Here is a 20233-nt window from a genome sequence, read left to right on the forward strand (position 1 = left end):
CCCTGACAAACAGCCCCGAACCATTATCCCTCCTCCACAAATCTTTACAGTTAGCACAATGCAGTCAGGCAGGTACTCCCGGCATCCGCCAAACCCAGATTCATCCACCAGACTGCCAAACAGAGAAGCATGATTTGTCAGTCCACAGAGCACATTTCCACTGCTCTAGAGTCTTGTGGTGGTGTGCTTTATACCATTTCATCTGGCGCTTGGCATTGTACTTAGTGATGTGAGGCTTGCGTGCAGCTGCTCGGCCATGGAAACCCATTCAACAAAGCTCCCGCCACATGGTTTTTGTGCTGAAATGAATGCCAGTGGAAGTTTGGAAGTCTGCAGCTATGGAATGAGCAGAGCGTTGGCCACTTTTACGCACCATCCAGTTCGCTCTGTGACTTTACATGATCTTTCTCTTCATGGCTGAGTTGCTGCTGCTCCTAAATGCTTCCACTTTCCAAAAATACCACTTACAGTTGACGTGGAATATCTAGCAGGGATGAAATATTGCAAACTGACTTATTGCAAAGGTGGCATGCTATCACAGTACCATGCTTGAATTCACTGTGCTCTCCAGAACAATCCATTTATATTTAAAAATGTTTGTAAATGCAGACTGCATGGCTAGGTGCTTAATTTTATACACCTGTGGCAATGGGTCTGATTGAAACACCTCATTTCAAGAATTAATGTGTCCCAATATTTTTGTCCATATATATTTTTCAGTGCTCCACTTTCTCAAAAATGTGTGCACATTTCTCAGCCTAACAGTTTGTTTTTGTACTGTACTGTACCACACTGAAAGGGATTACAGGGCTATCTCAGTAAAGCCTATGATAATTAAATTACATTTATCTAGAGTTTGTAGTTATGCACCATTGAAAAGTAGATTGTCATATTAGAATCTGGATTCTGTTTTGTTGCTCATTGGCAAACATCTAAACTTAAATATAATACATTTTCAAACTGATAATCAAATGCAGGTGGACTGAAGTCTCTTATATAAAGTGTTTCTATCAGCTCTGCATTCCTGCCGTAGCAACCATGATCTCTGCATCTGTTACCTTGGAGATGTACTTTTTATTTAATATATTTATATATATGTAGAGAATAAATAAACCTTCAGGTATGATAATAAAAATGTTAGCTAGATATACATATATAAGGTATCAACAGGTTTCCTAAACACTCCTACCATCCTTTCCATACCCATCTGCCAAGGTTTGCCAGGTTAGTTGCATCAAATATATAAAAGATAATGAGTATCACATCTGCACACGACTGTTATTGTAGTATGAATGATTTCCTGCCACTGAAACAGCCTCTAGAAATGTATTCATGGACAGAATAAGCTGCAATTTGGACCAGACATTATTGTGTTAGTCAAAAGTTTTGCTATGGGAAACTCTATTCAGACAGGAGAAACAGCAGAGGGGCAAGTTCAAGGGTCATCTAGACCACTTAAAATTCCTTTCTATTGGGGAACTGAAGATATCTGATGCACATACGTCAATGACCCAACAAAACAATTCATCATCTCAAGAGATTCATTATGAGACTGACATTTCAATTATCATCATCATGACAGGAAGATCTGAGTATCATTCATCAAAATGTTAACAGCTTTTTGATTTTACATTAATGGATTTTACTCCATATAGTTTACAGGAGACATATATGATTTTCACTGTCACTGTAATTAACACACTGTAATTAACATATGGGGGGTGGGGGGCACTTGAGCCCCTGCCCCTTTGATCGCAAAAGCGAAAGTGCCCTTTGTGGTCGTGTTCCCATTGCACCCCTGCCCTCCCGGAGGACTGTGCACGCCACTGGCCAGTCTTTAAATGCAACATTTATTTTATATATGTAAAATATATAATATGAGTTGGTTATATATCTTTCTATCCACCTGAAAAAAGCTGAAGACTCCTACCCTAATTTTAATCCAAGTTTAGTCTTTGCTGATATAACTGTTGATAATAATTAAAAAAAACACTATGGTTTTTAAAAGCATCTAGATCAGAAACACATAATCCAGAGCTCTAAATAAATGCAGCATCTTACTTTGAAAGGACTGTGAATTAATGTGTCAAACAAGTGTGAAATAGATAATCAAAATTTTAATCAAAAGCCATTTGTCAAAATTAAATCATATTGTGACTAATAAGCTATCAAACACCACATCCAAATCATAACACGCTTTTATCTGAGTCCTGATCAAGATAAATTGGAGTTGTTTAATACTGAGATAAAAGCTTAATAGAGAAACATGCACTTTGTTTTCACTAGAAATGCAATCTCCAGAGGTCATAAGAGGGAGAGAGTTCATCCCAGAGGTGATTTGTGTGTGTGTGTGTGTGTGTGTGTGTGTGTGTGTGTGTGTGTGTGTGTGTGTGTGTGTGTGTGTGTGTGTGTGTGTGTGTGTGTGTGTGTGTGTGTGTGTGTGTGTGTGTGTGTGTGTGTGTGTGTGTGTGTGTGTGTGTGTGAGTGAGTGTGTGTGTGTGTTTATATTACTTTGCCTGGACCAAATGGTACCCACAAGGATAGTAAAATGTCTCGGTTACAAAGGTAACCCTCGTTCCCTGAAGGAGGGAATGGAGACGTACGTCGGACAGACCGACGAATAGGAATCTCGCTAGTAGTGTAACTACAACAAGCCAATGCACATTGCCATGCAATCATATGCATCAGCTGCTCACCTCACAGCACGGGTATATAATGAGCAGCAGGTGCGTCGCATCTTCAGGTTTTTGCTGAGGAGCCAAACCAAGCAGGCGGCAGCATCTGCAGGACAAAGACTGTGGTGACGGGACGTACGTCTCCGTTCCCTCCTTCAGGGAACGAGGGTTACCTTTGTAACAGAGACGTTCCCATTCAGTCGGTCACGTTCAACGTACGACGGACAGACCGACGAATAGGAATCCCTACCAAAGCGCCACAGGAGCTGCCGTCTTCCAGCGCTCTGTTGTGAGCCACCTGAACCCCCTTGCCTGAGGACGGTGGGACAGGGCTAACACACAGAGAGGGTCGATCACTGCTGTTCCCAAACCCATTCAGTGAGACTATTGGATAACGCTGGGAAAGCGTAACCTTTCGTTAGAACAGGAACGCTGCGGAAGCCCCATCCTTCCCCGAAGGAGTTATGTGGAGGAGTACATATGGACTAACCTTGTAGGTTGTACAACATATGGAAGAACTGGGGTGACTCCAACTCGGTGAGAGATGGGTTCTCCCAGAGGGAAAGACACGGGCTTTGTTTAGGAGCAACCGTGGAAAAACCATATGGGATCCCCGTAGGGTCACACATATGGAACCCAGCCTAAATCCGGTTCTCAAGGATGCAACAGAGTATAGGCCTGGCGCCAGACGCTCCGCCACGTCGGCTGCCCAAGGGTAACCGGAGGACTCAACAGGGTATGCCCATAGGGACTCTCTGGAGCAAAAGAGCAAGCCGACACTAAGCTGGGGCCTCTCCATGCCTCTGACCTCTGGCGAGAACACGGGAGGAGACCGTCTCGACACAAAGGCTATAGTGTCTAGCGAACGTGTTAGGTGTCCCCCAGCCCGCAGCTCTATAAATGTCTGTTAGCGAGGCGCCACGAGCCAGCGCCCAGGAGGATGCTACACCTCTCGTGGAGTGAGCATGCAACCTGAGCGGGCAGGGCACGCCCTGAGCTTGGTAAACCAGGGCGATGGCATCCACTATCCAGTTGGCCATCCTCTGCTTGAAGACAGCCTTTCCCTTCTGCTGGCCTCCGTAAAAGACAAAGAGTTGGTCTGAGGTCCTGAAGCTTCGAGTTCTAAAATCGAGACATGAAAGTACGCGCCCTTAGGTCGATCGCTGCAAACCAATCCTGGGGACTGATGCACTCGAAAATGCATTTCTGCGTGAGCATTTTGAACGGTAGCTTGTGAAGGCTCCAATTCAAAACTCGCAGGTCCAGGATAGGCCGTAACCCACCGCTTTTCTTGGGTACAAAGAAGTAGGGACTGTAGAACCCTGACCCTCGGCTGGAGGGACCGGCTCCATCGCGTCCTTCGCCAGTAGGACTGCGATCTCTGCATGCAAGACAGGGGCATCAACATCTTTCACTGAAGTGAAGAGGACGCCCCTGAACTTGGGGGAATGCCGGGCAAACTGAATCGCATAGCCGAGCCTGATGGTTCGAATGAGCCAGCGAGACGGACTGGGGAGTGCTAACCAGGCCCGCAGAGACCGTACAAGCGGGATCATAGGGTCCGCAGGCGTACCTGCAGTGGGGCAGCGAGGTGGAACACAGGGACGCGGCTCAGGAGGCTCTCTTAGCGAGGCGGCCCATAGCGGGGTCTGAGTGTTCTGTGCAACGCTAACCTGGTTCCACAGTCAGGCAGGGGGTGCAGGAGAGGCTTTGGCTGCCTTCTCAAACTGCATGCTGCTGCCCTCTGGCGAAGGAAGAGGGGGGGATGAGAGTGGTGAGGTTTTTCTCCTCCCACTGCTCTCCAGTTGAGCCGCGCTGTTGAGCCAGCGGCGGAACAGAAACAAACCCAATAAAAGGATTTACCACCCGGCCCTCCTCCGGGAGCAGCCCTCCCATCTCTGGGTCACCCGTCTCAGGGGTGATTTTCTCACCAACCACTTACACAGCGACAGAGAACGGAGGCGTCATCTCCCACAGCGGACACAGTCCACGCTTTTTTTTTTTTTTTTTTAAACAGGCTGGGCCAGAGTTTTTTGCAGGGGATGACACCCTTGGCGACGAGTACACTGAGGGGCGGCCCAAGACCTCAATGGTTTGTCATGGGAAGCTCACCGGTCTGCTACTAACTGAGGAGAACCGCTGGGCTCAGTCCTCGACTGTGTGACCGAAAGGCCACCTCGTGAGATGGGAGACCTCACAAGATAAGCCAGGAGGCGCTACCAGACCACTGATGTGGACATCGTCTGGCTGAGGGCCTGCGCCGTGATCACGGTTAGTCAACAAGCGCAGCTCAACCCCGGTTCAGAACTACCCTCATGTATAATGTGTGCCTTGGCCTCACATGCAGGGAGGGAGTGGTCTGTGTAAAGCCACCCCATCCAAGAGGGCAGTGAGAGAGGAAAAACTTATGCAGATTTTGGCACTTTTGGCGTTCCATATTTATGGCAACAAAATAAGTTTTCCATGCACATCCTGGGCACCCAGGAAAGCATGGCTGTAAACTCTGAATCTGAGTCAGCATAAGCACACACCATTACAGTGTGTCGTGTGCACTCTCTCTTTGAAGCCGCTCTTTTACCAGCTGTCAAAACAGCTTTTCAGCGCTAAACAGCGCACCATTTACCAGCCGTTAGAACGGCTTTTCAGCTGGATACTCACGTGTTGCTCAATGAAAGGCAAACAAAATGAAACCAAAACAAAAAGAGAGAGATCGACCCCACTGCAGTGCTGTCCGCCTGCACCAAACAAAGAGCATTCTTCCAAAAAGGGCTGACTCATTGTCGTCACACACTCCGTAGACACCATGAAGGTTTGGCTCCGAAGCGAAAAGCTGAAGATGCAACGCACCTGCTGCTCATTATATACCCGTGCTGCGAGGTGAGCAGCTGATGCATATGATTGCATGCCAATGTGCATTGGCTCGTTGTAGTTACACTCGAAGTAGATTGGCCTCTCTAGCGATATTCTTATTCGTCGGTCTGTCCGACGTACGTCGAACGTGACCGACTGAATGGGAAACTGAAATCACCTACATTGTGAGGACCAGCCAGCAATCCCCATGGGGGAAATGGATTACTAAACATACTAAATTATGTTTTGTTTTGTTTTTTTGTTTGTTTTTTAATGTAAAAATTAGGGCTGTCAATCGATTAAAAATTTTAAACTAATTAATTACATACTCTGTGATTAATTAATCTATTTATTTATTTATCTACACATAATTTTTGCAGTGAAAGTATTAAATATTTCAATTCAAATGAATCAATGCAGGGTTTTTCCTGGGTCAAAAATGGTCTTCGGTGGTGACAGACATGGTCATCCACACAAATAGTAAAAAAGTGCCCTACCCTTGTGATCTGCGAGCCCGATACTGACAATAAAGTACACGTCACTCTCACTGTAATTTTTTTTGCTAAACCTGAAAAGTATTAAAAAGTAGCATTTTATATTAACTAATAATATAATTTTCTACCATATACAATTGAATGCACCTAGCTAACAACAGCTTGCTTTGTTCTGGTTTCACCTCACTCCAGTCTAAACTAACTGATTTTATAGGTAGGCCTAATTTACTACACTTTGTCATTTAAATAACCTGAAAATATTGTGGATTATAAAGACTAATTTTACTAACCACTCTTGCTAAATGGGGTAAGCACACTTATGTTCTCATTTCAGAGTTGTTCGAGTAAATGATTCATTATAGGCCGTGTGGACAGATCCATAGACATCATAAGTTGTTGTCATGATTCATAAAAATGAATCTATTCAAATGAGTCATTGGGTCGCGAATCGGACATTAGTGGATGTTGAAAAAGATTCATCGTAAAAGATTTGTCAACACAGAAAACACTTCACCACTGGATAGGATTTTCTTTTTGTTTACTGAAAGTGTGGTTTATGTCAGCTGCACGTGCAGGGCGCCTGTCAGAGAAGATGAGGTGACGTTCTTTTGAGCATTCACACCCAACGGTTATTCAGGAAAAACATTCTCCGAATGCGCCTCGTGATACATGGATTTGGTCTTACGAACTTTTAGCATTGTGTCAGTCGATTTAGATTATTATGTGTGAGGTAGAGTGAGTGCAAAGACAGTGTTTACTTTGAAGAGAGCTCGCGCACACGAGGGAGGAGCTTTGTTCGTTCTGTCCGTCAGTGCAGCAGTCGTCTCCCTCCTTCATTTTACAGTCGAATGGTGGCTAGAACGGCTCCAGGTTCAAAGGTCAATACGGAGTTGATTAATCTGCGTTTTATTTTTTAACGCGTTTTTTTTTTCTCAGATTAATTCATCGAAATTAACGCGTTATTTTGACAGCCCTAGTAAAATTGCATAAAGTTTTCTGCGATGGGGCAGGTTTAGGGGTAGGTTTAGTGTAAGGGGATAGAATATACAGTTTGTACAGTATAAAATCTATTATGTCTAAGGAGAGTCCCTACAAATAGCAATAATAACTGTGTTAATTACAGTGACAAGAAATGAAGAACTCACTGTTTGTATATAGCCTATTAATATATTAACAATGTAGAGACTACATTATATTAAATATGAATTAACTAAAAACTAATTGTTTTCAAATGATTTGTAGTACTTTATTATTGTATACTTTTTATAAAGTCTTACCCAAATTTTACCCAATTCAGAGATTAAAAATAAAAGTAAATTATTAATATATTTAGTAAATTTCACAAATAATTACAAAGAAATGGCAAGTAATACATTGAAATTTTGAAGTATAAAGACTGAAATAGTGTTTTCTTGTAAAATATACTTCAGTAATCCAATAATCTTACTTCGATAATCTTTGTTTTGTTTACAACTTCAAAAAATATTTTTTTACAGTGCAAGATACAAACAAAAAGTTGCAAACCACAAAGATCCAATATCATGTTCTGAATAAAATATATACTTATCAATTATGTAAGGAATAATTGACGACGGGCCATTGAATTCATCGTGTGCATTATTTTCTAAGATTTCAATGGCCCAGAGTCAATTATTCTGCTTATACTATGGTTACCACACCTCAAGACACTGTTTTGATGGTGTATTTCAAGACATTTGTCAGGTTTTTGTCCTTAAAACACTCTTGTGTATGAGACTAATTTCTTAAGCATTTCATCCCAAGCCTCCATAATACAGTTATTAACACACTTGAGAGAGAGAAGAAAGAGAGAGAGAGAGAGAGAGAGAGAGAGAGAGAGAGAGAGAGAGAATGAGCATTTGTGAATTAGTCTACCTGAGAGTATGTGCTTCTCTCACAGCAGCACTGTCTAATACTAATAGCGAAATGAAACTATAAGTTTATCAATCCTCAATAATTGCAGTTATTACCTCACTGGTGAGTCATTTTACTGATTAATTCATCAGAGCAACGCTGACAAAACGTTTCTTTGTGAGTGTTTGTCCATACTATACAGTACGTGTGTACATTTGAAAGAGAGAGAGAGAGTATGCACTTTCAGGACACAATAAAACGTATTCTGTGGCAAAAACCATGACATTCTATCATTTTCATCCTATAGTTTACTATATTTATTTGCTTGGCCCATGTCATTGTGGGTTTTGTTTCTTTTGCGGTTGAAGGCTGTAAGGACCTTTTGAAATAAATGAAATCATATGGCGAAGTGATATGGAACTGTAATGCGGTCAAGACCTGACTTTAGCCATGTGTTTCCCTGAAAATAATTGCACATTTTAGAATGTTGGTTAACCAATCAGATTTGAGCATTCAACAGCCCCGGTAGTATAAATAATTAATAAATGTATCAGTCATATTTTTTGTTTGCACAAAAACAGTGAACTGAAAAGTTAAATTAAAGTCCAGATGAAATGAAAATAATGACAGATCTTTTCTTCCATATTACAATGAGTATTAAGTATTATATCTAAGTGAAATGGATTATCATTAAAAAGGAAAAGCCGGGGACTTGGTTTTAATCATCGGTTGTTGATTGGATTGAGGCAGATCTGAGGGTACGTTTACACGACAACAGTGTGCTAAAAATGGAAAAGTTTTTCTTTTGGGTTTTCCACATACAGATGACAATGTTGTCAAAACGATGCCCATGCACATGGATCCTTGAAAATGACTAAAAAAAGCTGTATTCTGCATGCCAGGCCAGTCACCAGGCCAGGCGATGTCACTTTGTAAAGAAACACTATGATGTCTATAGATGCACATGATGTCACCATTTTTACTAATTTGAGTTTTTGTAGTTTACATAACGATATAATTTTCAAAAGCTTGCACTTTGAAACTCGTTTTCAAAAGTTTGCATTTTCAGGCCCCCCAAAATGCCATTATTGTATAAATGAATGGCCAAAATGCATAAAAAGTTTTCAGTTTTTAGCAGAAAATGGTGTAGTGTAGTGTAAACACCCCCTGAATGTGAGCTTGCAATTAATTGTAAGAAAGGGGTGGGATTTAGCAGACTAGATGATTGGAGGAAGTCCAGCAAACTTTACCAGAGAGAAGTTTATTGTTTCACAAAAAGGTAGAGTTGCGGAATTATTCTCTTAAAAATACAAACATGTATATATGTTGCTCACATATTATGGTAGCCTAGTTCATGCTGAATACAGTGTAATGACACTTTTGCAATTAATATGTTTATAAGCAACTGAAAAAAGCACAAATGTCAGGGCATGTCAAAACTTCTCCAGGACCCCCAAAACCCTCAGACCCCTGAGGGTTAAGAATGTTTTTTTTTTTTTTTATGCTTAAATGAAACATGCACAGATTAATTGCTCACATTAAGATAAATATCATGCATTCAGAAAATAGATTGAAAAAAGTAATAATACAGGGACTCGAATCTGTAAACCTTTTTTGTTGTTGTTTATTTACATGAACCATCCAAACAAACAACTTCACTAGAATAAAAATTCCACTACATAAGAGCAACCATCAATTAGGTGAGCATGTTTGATTATTCCCTCAGCTCAGCCATTAAAGTCGCATTTGGTTGTGCTACACTGCTACTCGTTGGAAGTAGTTGTTGTTACTGTCATGCAACTGAAAAATTTAGTTAAGTTAGTAGTGTCACATATGGCTGCTGGCAAACAGACGAGGAAGATGAAGATACTCCAATAAGTAGTTTAATATATCACAGATCCAACAGACAGGCACATTATGTAAGACACAGACACATAACATAACATAAAGGATACCGGACAATGAACTGAACTCAAAGGAGCTTAAATACAAAAAGGTAAATGACAAACAGCTGTGAGGATCGTTAGTGTCCATGTTGACTGATGAGTAGTGGGAAAGTGGAACAGGGAACATGAGACAGGAGTGACAACAAACTGAAAGTCCATGAACAGAACATAATGGTGACAAGTAGTGTCACTACTTTTATTTATTTACTCCCCTTACACTGCTTTAATCTTAATCTAGACTTTTTGTGGAGAAAAAAAAAAAAAAACATAGAAAGAAGGTGCATTTGTATCATAATGACTTCGTTTAAATACACACAGCACAGAGGTACCAGTGAAGAAAGCTACTGGCTAAACTGGATTTTAGCATTGTTTACTTTAGCGGTTGTGCTTAAATTAGCATGCTAAATGGTTTGCTTTAACTGTTTGCTTAGTAAAACCCTTTCAGTGAAGTTAAAAGGAAGTGTCTTACAGCACTGCTGCCATGCCATGAAGTCTTTGGCTGTATAGTGTCACAACTCTGACATTTTTTAAGTGTCTTGAGCCATAAGCACTACATTTATAAAATGCTTTAACCCCTTTGTTCTGTTTAATTTTATTCCATTTTTTTTGTAAATGCTTCCAAGAAACTTGTCTGGTTTAGGATCAAGTGAGCCTTAAACCAACCCAGTGTTTTAAGGCTTCTTCAAAACTACTAGTTTATTTTTAAAATGTGTAATATTGACTATCTCTACAATATATATATATATAATGCAGGAGAAGAGGTGAGGATACAGAGACAGACAGTAAAGGGCAGACAGTCCCTGTGGAAGATTATGTGAGCTTTACAGTTAAATAAACCATGTCTTGAGGGAAAAGGAGTGATATCAGAGGAAGGAGCCATGTGTCAACAAAGACAGCTGGCCTCCCAGATAACTAGTCCTTTCAAGAACCCCTACATATATGAGAGAAAAATGCAGTGATAAGCATATATTATATGCTGTGTTCAAGCATCTGTGATGTATAAAATGCATATATACAATGTAATTCTATAGGACAGGGCATGTTTTAAATACACTATAAACAAACTAAGTATGTTTTATATGCCTTATTTTTATCATCTGAAGCAAAAGAGATTTACAGTTTCATTTTATATGAATTTTATATTTACTAGATAACATGAAATTATTATATCTTTTTCATCTCTTGAATGATTTAGTCAGCTTGTACACTTTTAAAGATTTTCACAAATGACACAAACTCAGCAGTCAATTTATTCTATTCCCTGTTTTTCTCTAAATCTATATCGGTCCCTCTGGTGATTCGGAGCTTGTTATGCTAATGAGAATACATCTCTGAACCAGGGGTACTTGTAGAGTTATTTTGATAAAAAAAAAAAAAAAATAAAAAAACTGACTTTTTTCACATGAACAGTTTTATTAATTATTCAGAGGTATTAATGAAGAGTCAATAGTGTAATTAGGTTTGAACCTCCCTGTAGCCTCCATTTACTGTAATTGATTAAAACAGTGTCATCCTAATGGTGCGACAGATCGATTTTGGGAAACAGTGATTTTTAAGCTACTAAATGTTCATTTCTACAGTGCTCTGTTAATTAAAGGCAGCTGGACGCACAGTTGGTTATCTGTAAAATTTGAGTCGAGATCCAGACAAAGACAAATACTTGGATCAAAAGTGGACGATGCTAAATACAGGTGTAAACAGAGTCTAAAAGTTTTGTTTGTGTTCGAACAGCCACAAAAGACTGCCTACTCTCCACCTACTGACCTAATGTGTAAACATTATGAGAAGCATGCTAGTCAGATGGGATTTAAACTTTGTTGGCTTGAGATGCAAGTTTGGTTTGAAGATGAAAAACATACCAAATAAAATGTTCTCTCACCATTCCCACACTCACAGCATTCAGCACGTTCAAACTTTAACATTTGGTCCTCCTCAATTTTGAATTTTTGGTTACATTCTTGTTGCTGACTGAAATAATAATAAAAAAAAATGTATTTTGCAAATTAAAGGGATAGTTCACCCAAAACTGAAAATTCTGATATCATTTACTCACTCTCATTTCACATCCTACCTATGTGATCTTCTACTGTGCCACTAAAGGAGCATGGTGAAGGGAAAAAAATATTTATGAGTTTATAACTTTGAGTTCGCTTTCAATGAGCTCAAAAGGTTTTGCAAGGCAACGCAAGTTTCTCAGAGGAACGCAAAGTTTTTGCAAGTGAACGCAAATTTACTCTGTGGAACGCAAAACATTTCAGAGAGAATGCAAAAGAATTCACTTATTATTTTCCTCCCATCTCATATTTTTTTTCTACCACCATGTCCCTTTAGGAGCTCCATACATCTTCATCTGTGGAACTTAAAAGTAGATATTTTGATAAAACTCTGCTGACTAGTTTTGGATACCAGACAGAACGCATATATTCCGACGGGATGTGGTAAATAGACTGCATCCAATATTCATGGCATGGAGATTTGATCGAACATTTTTGATGTACAAAGTCACACTGTTCGCTAAACATGACTTGATACAGTATGAGAGTGTTCTACGATCAGTAAATCTTTCAATGACTTGGCAGTTTTAACAGGACCTTAGAGAAAATCTTTGAAGACCTAATCCAACGCTGTGTTGACATACCTTTTGTTTGATCAATGGAATGTCTGAAGGGGACCATCAAAATAAAGTATAACCCTAGAAATTACCAGAAAATAAATAGCCAAATGGTACACTGAAAGGAATAGTTTACTTTAAAATGAAAATTACCCCAAGCTTTACTTACCCTCAAGCCATCCTAGGTGTATACCTTTCTTCTTTCTGATGAACACAATTGGAGTTATATTAATAAATATTCTGACGCATCCAAACGTTATAATGACAGTGAAAGGAACCAACGAGTATTAAGCAGAAGAAAGTGCATCCATCCATTATAAACATACTCCACATGGCTCCGGTGGGTTAATAAAGGCCTTCTGAAGCAAAACAATGCATTTGTGTAAGAAAATATCCATATTTACCAAGATATCGAAGTAAGATTATTGGATTACTGAAGTATATTTTACAAGAAAACACTTCCGCCAGACCGCCTTCCATATCCTAACCTGAATTATGATATATATTCAGTTTTAATGCGGAAGGCGTAGGACGTAGCGTAAGCATTTTGAACTGTGGAGTATGTTTATACTGGAGTATGTTTATAATGGATGGATGCACTTTCTTCAGCTTCATACTCATTGGTCCCATTCACTGCCATTATAAAGCTTATATGCGTCAGGATATATAACTCTGATTGTGTTCATCAGAAAGAAGAGAGTCATATACACTTAGGATGGCTTGAGGGTGAGTAAAGCTTGGGCTAATTTTCATTTTAAAGTGAACTAATCCCTGAATTGTCACCCAGAGATACTAGAGACATATATTGACACTGGTATACAGATACAAATGCACTGGCGAACAAACATTGAGAACACAATTGAAATTGAGAACACAATTAACACATTTACAGTCCATGTTACAGTAAATTCAGCAATCCACCAAAAAAGTGAATGATCAATGACCTTAAATGACATAAAAGTTTCACTACACCCTTTTGATTTTAATGTCCTTTTTCCAAATGCAAGGTGTAAATTAACATATTGTACTTTGGCAGATGTTCAACTTTTGTGACTTTCACTTGATGCAAACAGATGTCACAGGCAATGTAGGTGATGATTGACAAGGATGTCAAAGAAAAGCTGTATTAATGAATACATTATTAAACAGTGTAAAAATAAAATAAAAAAAATACTGCAAAACCAAAAAGAAAATTGTGTAAATTAATTAATTTCAATATAGTGAAAATCTATGTTGCTTCCTGTTTCCCATCAGACGATGAGTGGCCGGTTTTTCCCTCATCAAGCTATCAAAACTGATGCAGTTCTCAGCCTGGACGAGGACTCGGTTCTGTCCACCAATGAGGTGAGAGATCACATATTTATTCAATATGTGAAATGTTAAGGAATATATTATGGTATTGATGGTTCTGTCACTCAGAATCCCAACCTTATATAAAGGGATGGCAAAATTGACATTATAATTGAAATATAATTAATTATCATTATGAAATAACACTTCTCACATAAATTGCAAAGAAAACTCACTACTAATTTCAATGGAGTTTTAGTATGTTGCTAAGCTAATGGCAGAATACTCCAATGGTCTCTTTCTCTCTCACACATAAACTTTCACTCTCTCAGTTTACCTCCTTTGTCTTGTCTTTTTTTCCCCCACCTCATTATTTTGTCTATTTTATTCAGTGGTATTTGTGATGCTGCTTGGATTGTCCATTGCTGGTGTATTTTGTGTTTGTACTGCACTTTGTTAATGTCAATTCTCTGTCTTCATTTTCCCTGAGAGAAGAGATGATATTTGCACACTGCAGCATCAGCAGCCTGCTGGGCTCATTTTTAATTGCTCTCAGCTGTATAATTTAATCAGACAATAATATGTGCTAGACAAAGACAAAGAGATAGAGAGAGAACGAGAAAGAGACCATTTCTACTCTGATGTCCAAACTTAAAAAAAAAAAAAAAAAAAAGATGTTGATATCTATATCCAGATCCTGGTGAAAGGCAGGCCTGCATGGGTCATTTTGAAAATGTGGTAAATTTCTGACTTACCGTATAAAATGCTTTTGATTTCAGTTTTCTCCTATAAACGGTAAGTAAAATGGTAAGTATTTGTCAACATAATGCACATTTGAATGTAGTAAGATGGTATCAAAAGTATTCAAAATGCAAAAATAATAAATACATGTACAATCAAAACTTTATATCTTTTTCCACTGACCTTGACCTTGGAAGTACATATTTTTAAAACAATTTTTAAAACTTAGGAGCACAATTTTATTGGCATCTATCAAAATGTTTTTTTTTTTTTTTTTTTTTTTATGTACAAAACAATATAGAGTCCATTTTCTATTGTTTAATAAAGTGTTTTTTGATTTGTTAATAAAGTGTACATTTTAATCTATTATATGTGGTTTCTTTATTATTTAAATCTTTTTTTATAACTGAATAGTCAAGGGACATGTTTGACATCATATTTTAAGAAATACCAGTCTTTTAGACATGCTGACCATGCTGTGAAAATAATAATCAAATAACCTAATTCTAACATGCTTCAAGTCACAAAAAATGTTTTAATGTAATTTGTGCTTGCTTTAAATAATCAGCCAATTTAAACTGGTTTAATTTCCCGTTTAAATAAAATTGATAAAAAATGAATTGCAACTTGCTAAACTGTACTGGTTTAGCTCCCGATTTACTAAAGGAATTATGTAGACCAGACAAATGACACTGATACAAACGTACATATATGTAAATATAATAATGATTTTTACTCTCATTTTATGAAACATTGAAGTTCTTGTTCAAACATCCTATTGGGCACTTGCAATTTCTTCACCTTGCTATAGTTACCACTCCCATGATCGCTAGAAAGTGCACTATACCGTATATAGCCTAGAACAATTTCATTTACCACCTGTGTTTATTTATTGGTAACAGCTCAATGAAAATTGTGCCAGACAATTTTTTTGTGAATGAAGCGCAATCAATAATGTGCCTAATTCACATTCAAATAAGCTGTTTTTTGCTCAGAAAAGATGTCAGTGACTTGGGATGCAACCCGCTAAACTGGATTGCATTGGTTTTTGCACACTGTACCATGCTCAAAACTGCTGCAGCTGTTTAGTGAATTAGCTCTTTTAGATGAATAGTTGGTTACAGTTTATTTGATGGTCCATTTTAGACATTCTTCTTACTATAAGTAACTTTGCAACTACATGTCATATAACTCTAATTAGAGTAGACTGTTAGGTTAGGTTTAGTTGTTAGGGTTAGGGGTAGTAGAATAATTTGACATGTATTTGCAAAGTTACTTAGTGGACCATTGAAATAAAGTGTTACCGAATAGTTTAATGTTTCAAATACCTGAATGATATTCCAGTTTTCTAGCAAATTGGCCAAATCTGGAGTGATTATTATTTAAAAGGATTATAAATGTGTAGTTAACAAATATCATTCCTCAAGCTGTGATATGCAAATCTGTCTGGCTGCAGTGCCAATTCACAAAACATGGCTGCACCATCTGGCAAAGATGTTTCAGGCGATGTGAAGAATTCTGGGATTTATTTATTCTCAGAACAGACAGGGTGCTGTGAGAATAAAGGTGTTGTACATCTAAGTTTGATTAAGGCAGAGATGATCCAAAGGCCAGGAAGGATTTGTTGGCAATGCAAGGATAATTCTCCGTTTGCAGTTTACAGGATTGAGGGCGTTTTCTAGTTAAAAACAAAAGAAACACATTTTTGGCCTGCTTTCCTGGCAGAGTCTATGTTAATATGAAGCTTGTTTGTAAATTCCAAGGCAGGGGTTCGAGAAAAAACAATGTGGGAATTAATTTTATTTGAGAATGTACTGTTAACTTCACTGTAGTCGGATCTTGAAAGATTTTGTTGATCCTGATGTTGCAAGATTTATAATGTCGCACCATCCAACAGTAGAAGTTAGCAAAACCAATTAAATCACGACTGTCTGGCATTTTCCTAATTGTAGGGGGAGGTTTAAGGAAAGAAAGATACACTTAAAGGATTGGTTCCCATTCAGTCAGTCACGTTCGACGTTACGTCGATACTGACGTAATGGGGTCTCGCTAGGGAGCCCAATCACCTCCAAGGATACAAAACAAGCCAATGGGAATTGGCCTGTAAGATTTACATGCCGGGCCCCTCCCCCGGCATCCGGGTATAAATAGGGCCGGCATACTCACCTTCATTCATACTTTTGCTTCGGAGCCGATCAGCTCGATCGTCCTTCACTTCAAAGGAAAAGAAAAAAGAGTGAATTTCTCTAAGAGAGCAACATCAATTATAATTGCTACAGGTTTCTCCTGGCAAACAGCAATTTTAATTGCTATTTTTCGCTCATTCCGGTGGCCTGCTCGAGTCTCTCCAGCTGGTTGGAAGGCACGCTCAGCGGTGGGGGTGATGGCGCGCTGCCCACAGGACGGTGCTACGCCCATCCCTGGGTGCTTCAGCTGGTGAGGTTTTCTGAAAGAGCAAGCACAGGCGATCAGCGTCTTTTTCAAGATGTCTTTTCGTCCGTGTGTTTCTGGATGCGGTCGTTTCCTGACCTCCTCTGACGGCCACGACCACTGTCTCTCATGTGTGGGTAGACCGCATGCTGAGTCAGCGCTCGTGGATGGTACATGCCCTCACTGCGCCATCGCAGCGCAACACAATGTGCTTGATGGCAAGTCACTAGGAAAGCACGACCTGATCATCAGGTTCCTCAGAGGTGCCAGGAGGTTAAATCCCCCTAGGCCTTGCTTCATTCCCTCCTGGGACCTCTCTGTTGCCCTCTTGGGCCTTCGGAGAGCTCCCTTCAAGCCCCTTGAGTCAGCTAAGCTGAAACATCTGTCTCTTAAGACAGTGCTCCTGACCACGCTCACCTCCTTCAAGAGGGTTGGGGACCTGCAAGCATTCTCGGTCAACGATTCGTGCCTGGAATTCGGGCCGGACTACTCTTGCATGATCTTGAGACCCCAGCCTGGATATGTGCCCAAGGTTCCCACCACTCCCTTCCGGGACCAGGTGGTGAACCTGCAAGCGCTGCCCCCGGAGGAGGCAGACCCAGCCCTTGCGCTGCTGTGTCCCGTTCATACTCTGCGCGTTTACGTGGACCGCACGTAGACTCTGAGCAGCTCTTTGTCTGTTTTGGAGGTCAGCAGAAGGGAAAGGCTGTCTCCAAACAGAGGTTGGCCCACTGGATAGTGGCCCACCTTGGCGTACCAGTCCCAAGGCGAGCCATGCCCCCTCGGGTTGCGAGCTCACTCCACTCGGGGTGTTGCTTCTTCCTGGGCGTTGGCGCACGGCGCCTCTGTGGAACCGGTGTCCACCCGTGTGCTTTCTACTCGTAGATATCTTCCATATGCGTTACTGTTCTCAGATCAGTCCATATGTGTCTTCCACACATTACCTCCCTTCGGGCAGGGTGTGGTCTCCGTAGCTTTCCCCTCCTCGGGGAACACTTTCCTGGCGTTTTTGTCATTGCTGGAAAATGTGGGATTGAGTTCCGAAGCACTTCCGAAGGAACAGCAGCTTCGACCTCTCTACGGTAACGCCCTGTCCTCTCCATCCCACCGTTATGGAAGACATTCCTGGGCTTACTCTGGGCGCTGGAGGGTTGCGAGTATGGGCCGCACTTGCATTGGCACGCCTCAGCCTGCCAGCATCTGCCTCCCTAACACTCGTAATGTGGTTCAGTTGCCATGACGCTTTCCATGGGACCCCATTACGTCAGTATCGACGTAACATCGAACGTGACTGACTGAATGGGAATGTCTAGGTTACTAGTGTAACCCCCATTCCCAGAAGGAGGGAACGGAGATGTTACGTTCCCCTGCTATAGCTTTGAGTCTCCGCTGAGCGGCCAGATATCTATCTCGGCTCCTCAGCAAAAATATGAATGAAGGTGAGTATGCCGGCCCTATTTATACCCGGATGCCGGGGGAGGGACCCGGCATGTAAATCTCACAGGCTAATTCCCATTGGCTTGTTTTGTATCCTTGGAGGTGATTGGGCTCCCTAGCGAGACCCCATTACGTCAGTATCGACGTAACGTCTCCGTTCCCTCCTTCTGGGAACGGGGGTTACACTAGTAACCTAGACGTTCACTTTAGAATTAAAATTTCTTGATAATTTACTTACCCCAATGTCATCCAAGATTTTTATGTCTTTCTTTCTTCAGTCAAAAAGAAATTATGGTTTTTGAGAAAAACATTCCAGGATTTGTCTTCATATAGAGCCGCGTTTCCACCAAAATTACCCGGGAACAATTTGTCCCAGGAACTTTTTTCCCCCAGACCTATTGCTAGCTGCATTTCTATAGAGGTCTAAAGTACTATGAAGATAGTCTGGTGGCGTAGGGCTGTGCACGACTTTCCAGTTCCCACTGGATTTCGTCCTCCGCATATACGCTTAAGTCTGAACCCCATCGTCAGTCCATCGGTCATATTTTTTAAACTTCATTGTTGATTTGAATAGCAAAACAACACGCACTGCAACAGACTTTAAAAAAACAATGGTTGAAATAAAATGCTGCGTGGAGTCAACCAATCAAAATGCTGCATGAACTCAACCAATCAGCGTGTTTAGTGCCCATGTCCCATCCCCGAAAGTTCCGGAACTTTGAAAAAGTACTACTTAACGAGCAGGTACTTTCTGAGGGGGAATTTTTTACCCGGAACTTCATTTAGACACTGGTTCCTGTGGTCGAAACACACCAAGTACCACCCCAAAGTTCCTAGTTCCTGGGTAAAGTTCCTACGGTGGAAACACGGCTTAGTGGACTTCAATGGCTACCACTGGGTTGAATGCAGTTTGAATGCAGCTTCAAAGAGCTCTACAAATTCCCAGACGAGGAATAAGGTTATTAACTAGCAAAACAATCAGTCATTTTATAAAAAATTTTTTGTAAAAAATTATATACTTTTTTACCACAAATGCTCATCTAGCACTAGCTCTGTGATGCGCCACACATTACGTAATCACATAATGATTACGTAAAACTCCATCTCATTTTCTCCTCCAACTTCGTCCGACATCATTGTTTTACTTTTTTTTTTTTTTTTTTTGTAAAGGCCATTTGACGTAGTCTTTGTACATTTGCTTTGTAAACACTTGCTTGGTACTTCCGCCTACGATAACGGTTTTTTTTTTTTTTTTTTTTTTTTTTTTTTTTTTTAATGACCAATCCTTTCACTGGATAAGAGCCTTATTCCTTGGGATCGTGTAGAGCCCTTTAAAGCTGCATTTAAACTACAATTTGGACCTTCAACCTGTTGGTAGCCGTTGAAGTCCATAGAGTATATGAAGGAAAAATTCTGGAATGTTTTCCTCAAAAACCTTAATTTCTTTTTGACTGAAGAAAGAAAGGCATAAACATCTTGGATGATATGGGGTGAGTAAATTATCAGGAAAATGTAATTCTGAAATGAACTAATCCTTTTAAATCTTTAGATTTAAACAACTGTAAATCTTGTATGAGACAGAATTATTTATCATGTGGCTATATAATTACAAAGATCCCTTCATATACACCTGCCTGTAGTTGTGATCAACTTTTGTTGTTGTTGTTGTTGTTTTGTTCTGCATGTCAAAATTAATTTTCTACATGGCAAGTAAAATTAGATTTATGTCAAAGCAATTTTATCTATGTGTAAAAATATACACTTTTGTTGGTAAATTCAATTGCCAATGTATAAAACTATTAATCATAAGCAAAGGTTAGTCATTATTATATAAAAATGTGCCAGAAGCTGTGTGGTAAGTTGTGCCACTGAGTCTAATAGTGATAG

The 20233-nt window shown here is 40.0% G+C and overlaps 1 protein-coding gene across 1 annotated transcript in view; it reads left to right on the plus strand.

Moving 5' to 3' along the window:
* LOC137018674 (exostosin-1) overlaps nucleotides 1-20233 on the plus strand; it is a 420441-nt gene that overhangs the window by 380843 nt on the left and 19365 nt on the right. Inside the window, exon 8 of the mRNA XM_067383379.1 lies at nucleotides 13703-13792. Coding sequence (XP_067239480.1) covers nucleotides 13703-13792 — 90 coding nt within the window. The remainder of the gene's footprint in view (nucleotides 1-13702; nucleotides 13793-20233) is intronic.

The sequence above is a fragment of the Chanodichthys erythropterus genome, chromosome 4 (assembly GCF_024489055.1).
Source record: "Chanodichthys erythropterus isolate Z2021 chromosome 4, ASM2448905v1, whole genome shotgun sequence".
NCBI lineage: Eukaryota > Metazoa > Chordata > Actinopteri > Cypriniformes > Xenocyprididae > Chanodichthys > Chanodichthys erythropterus.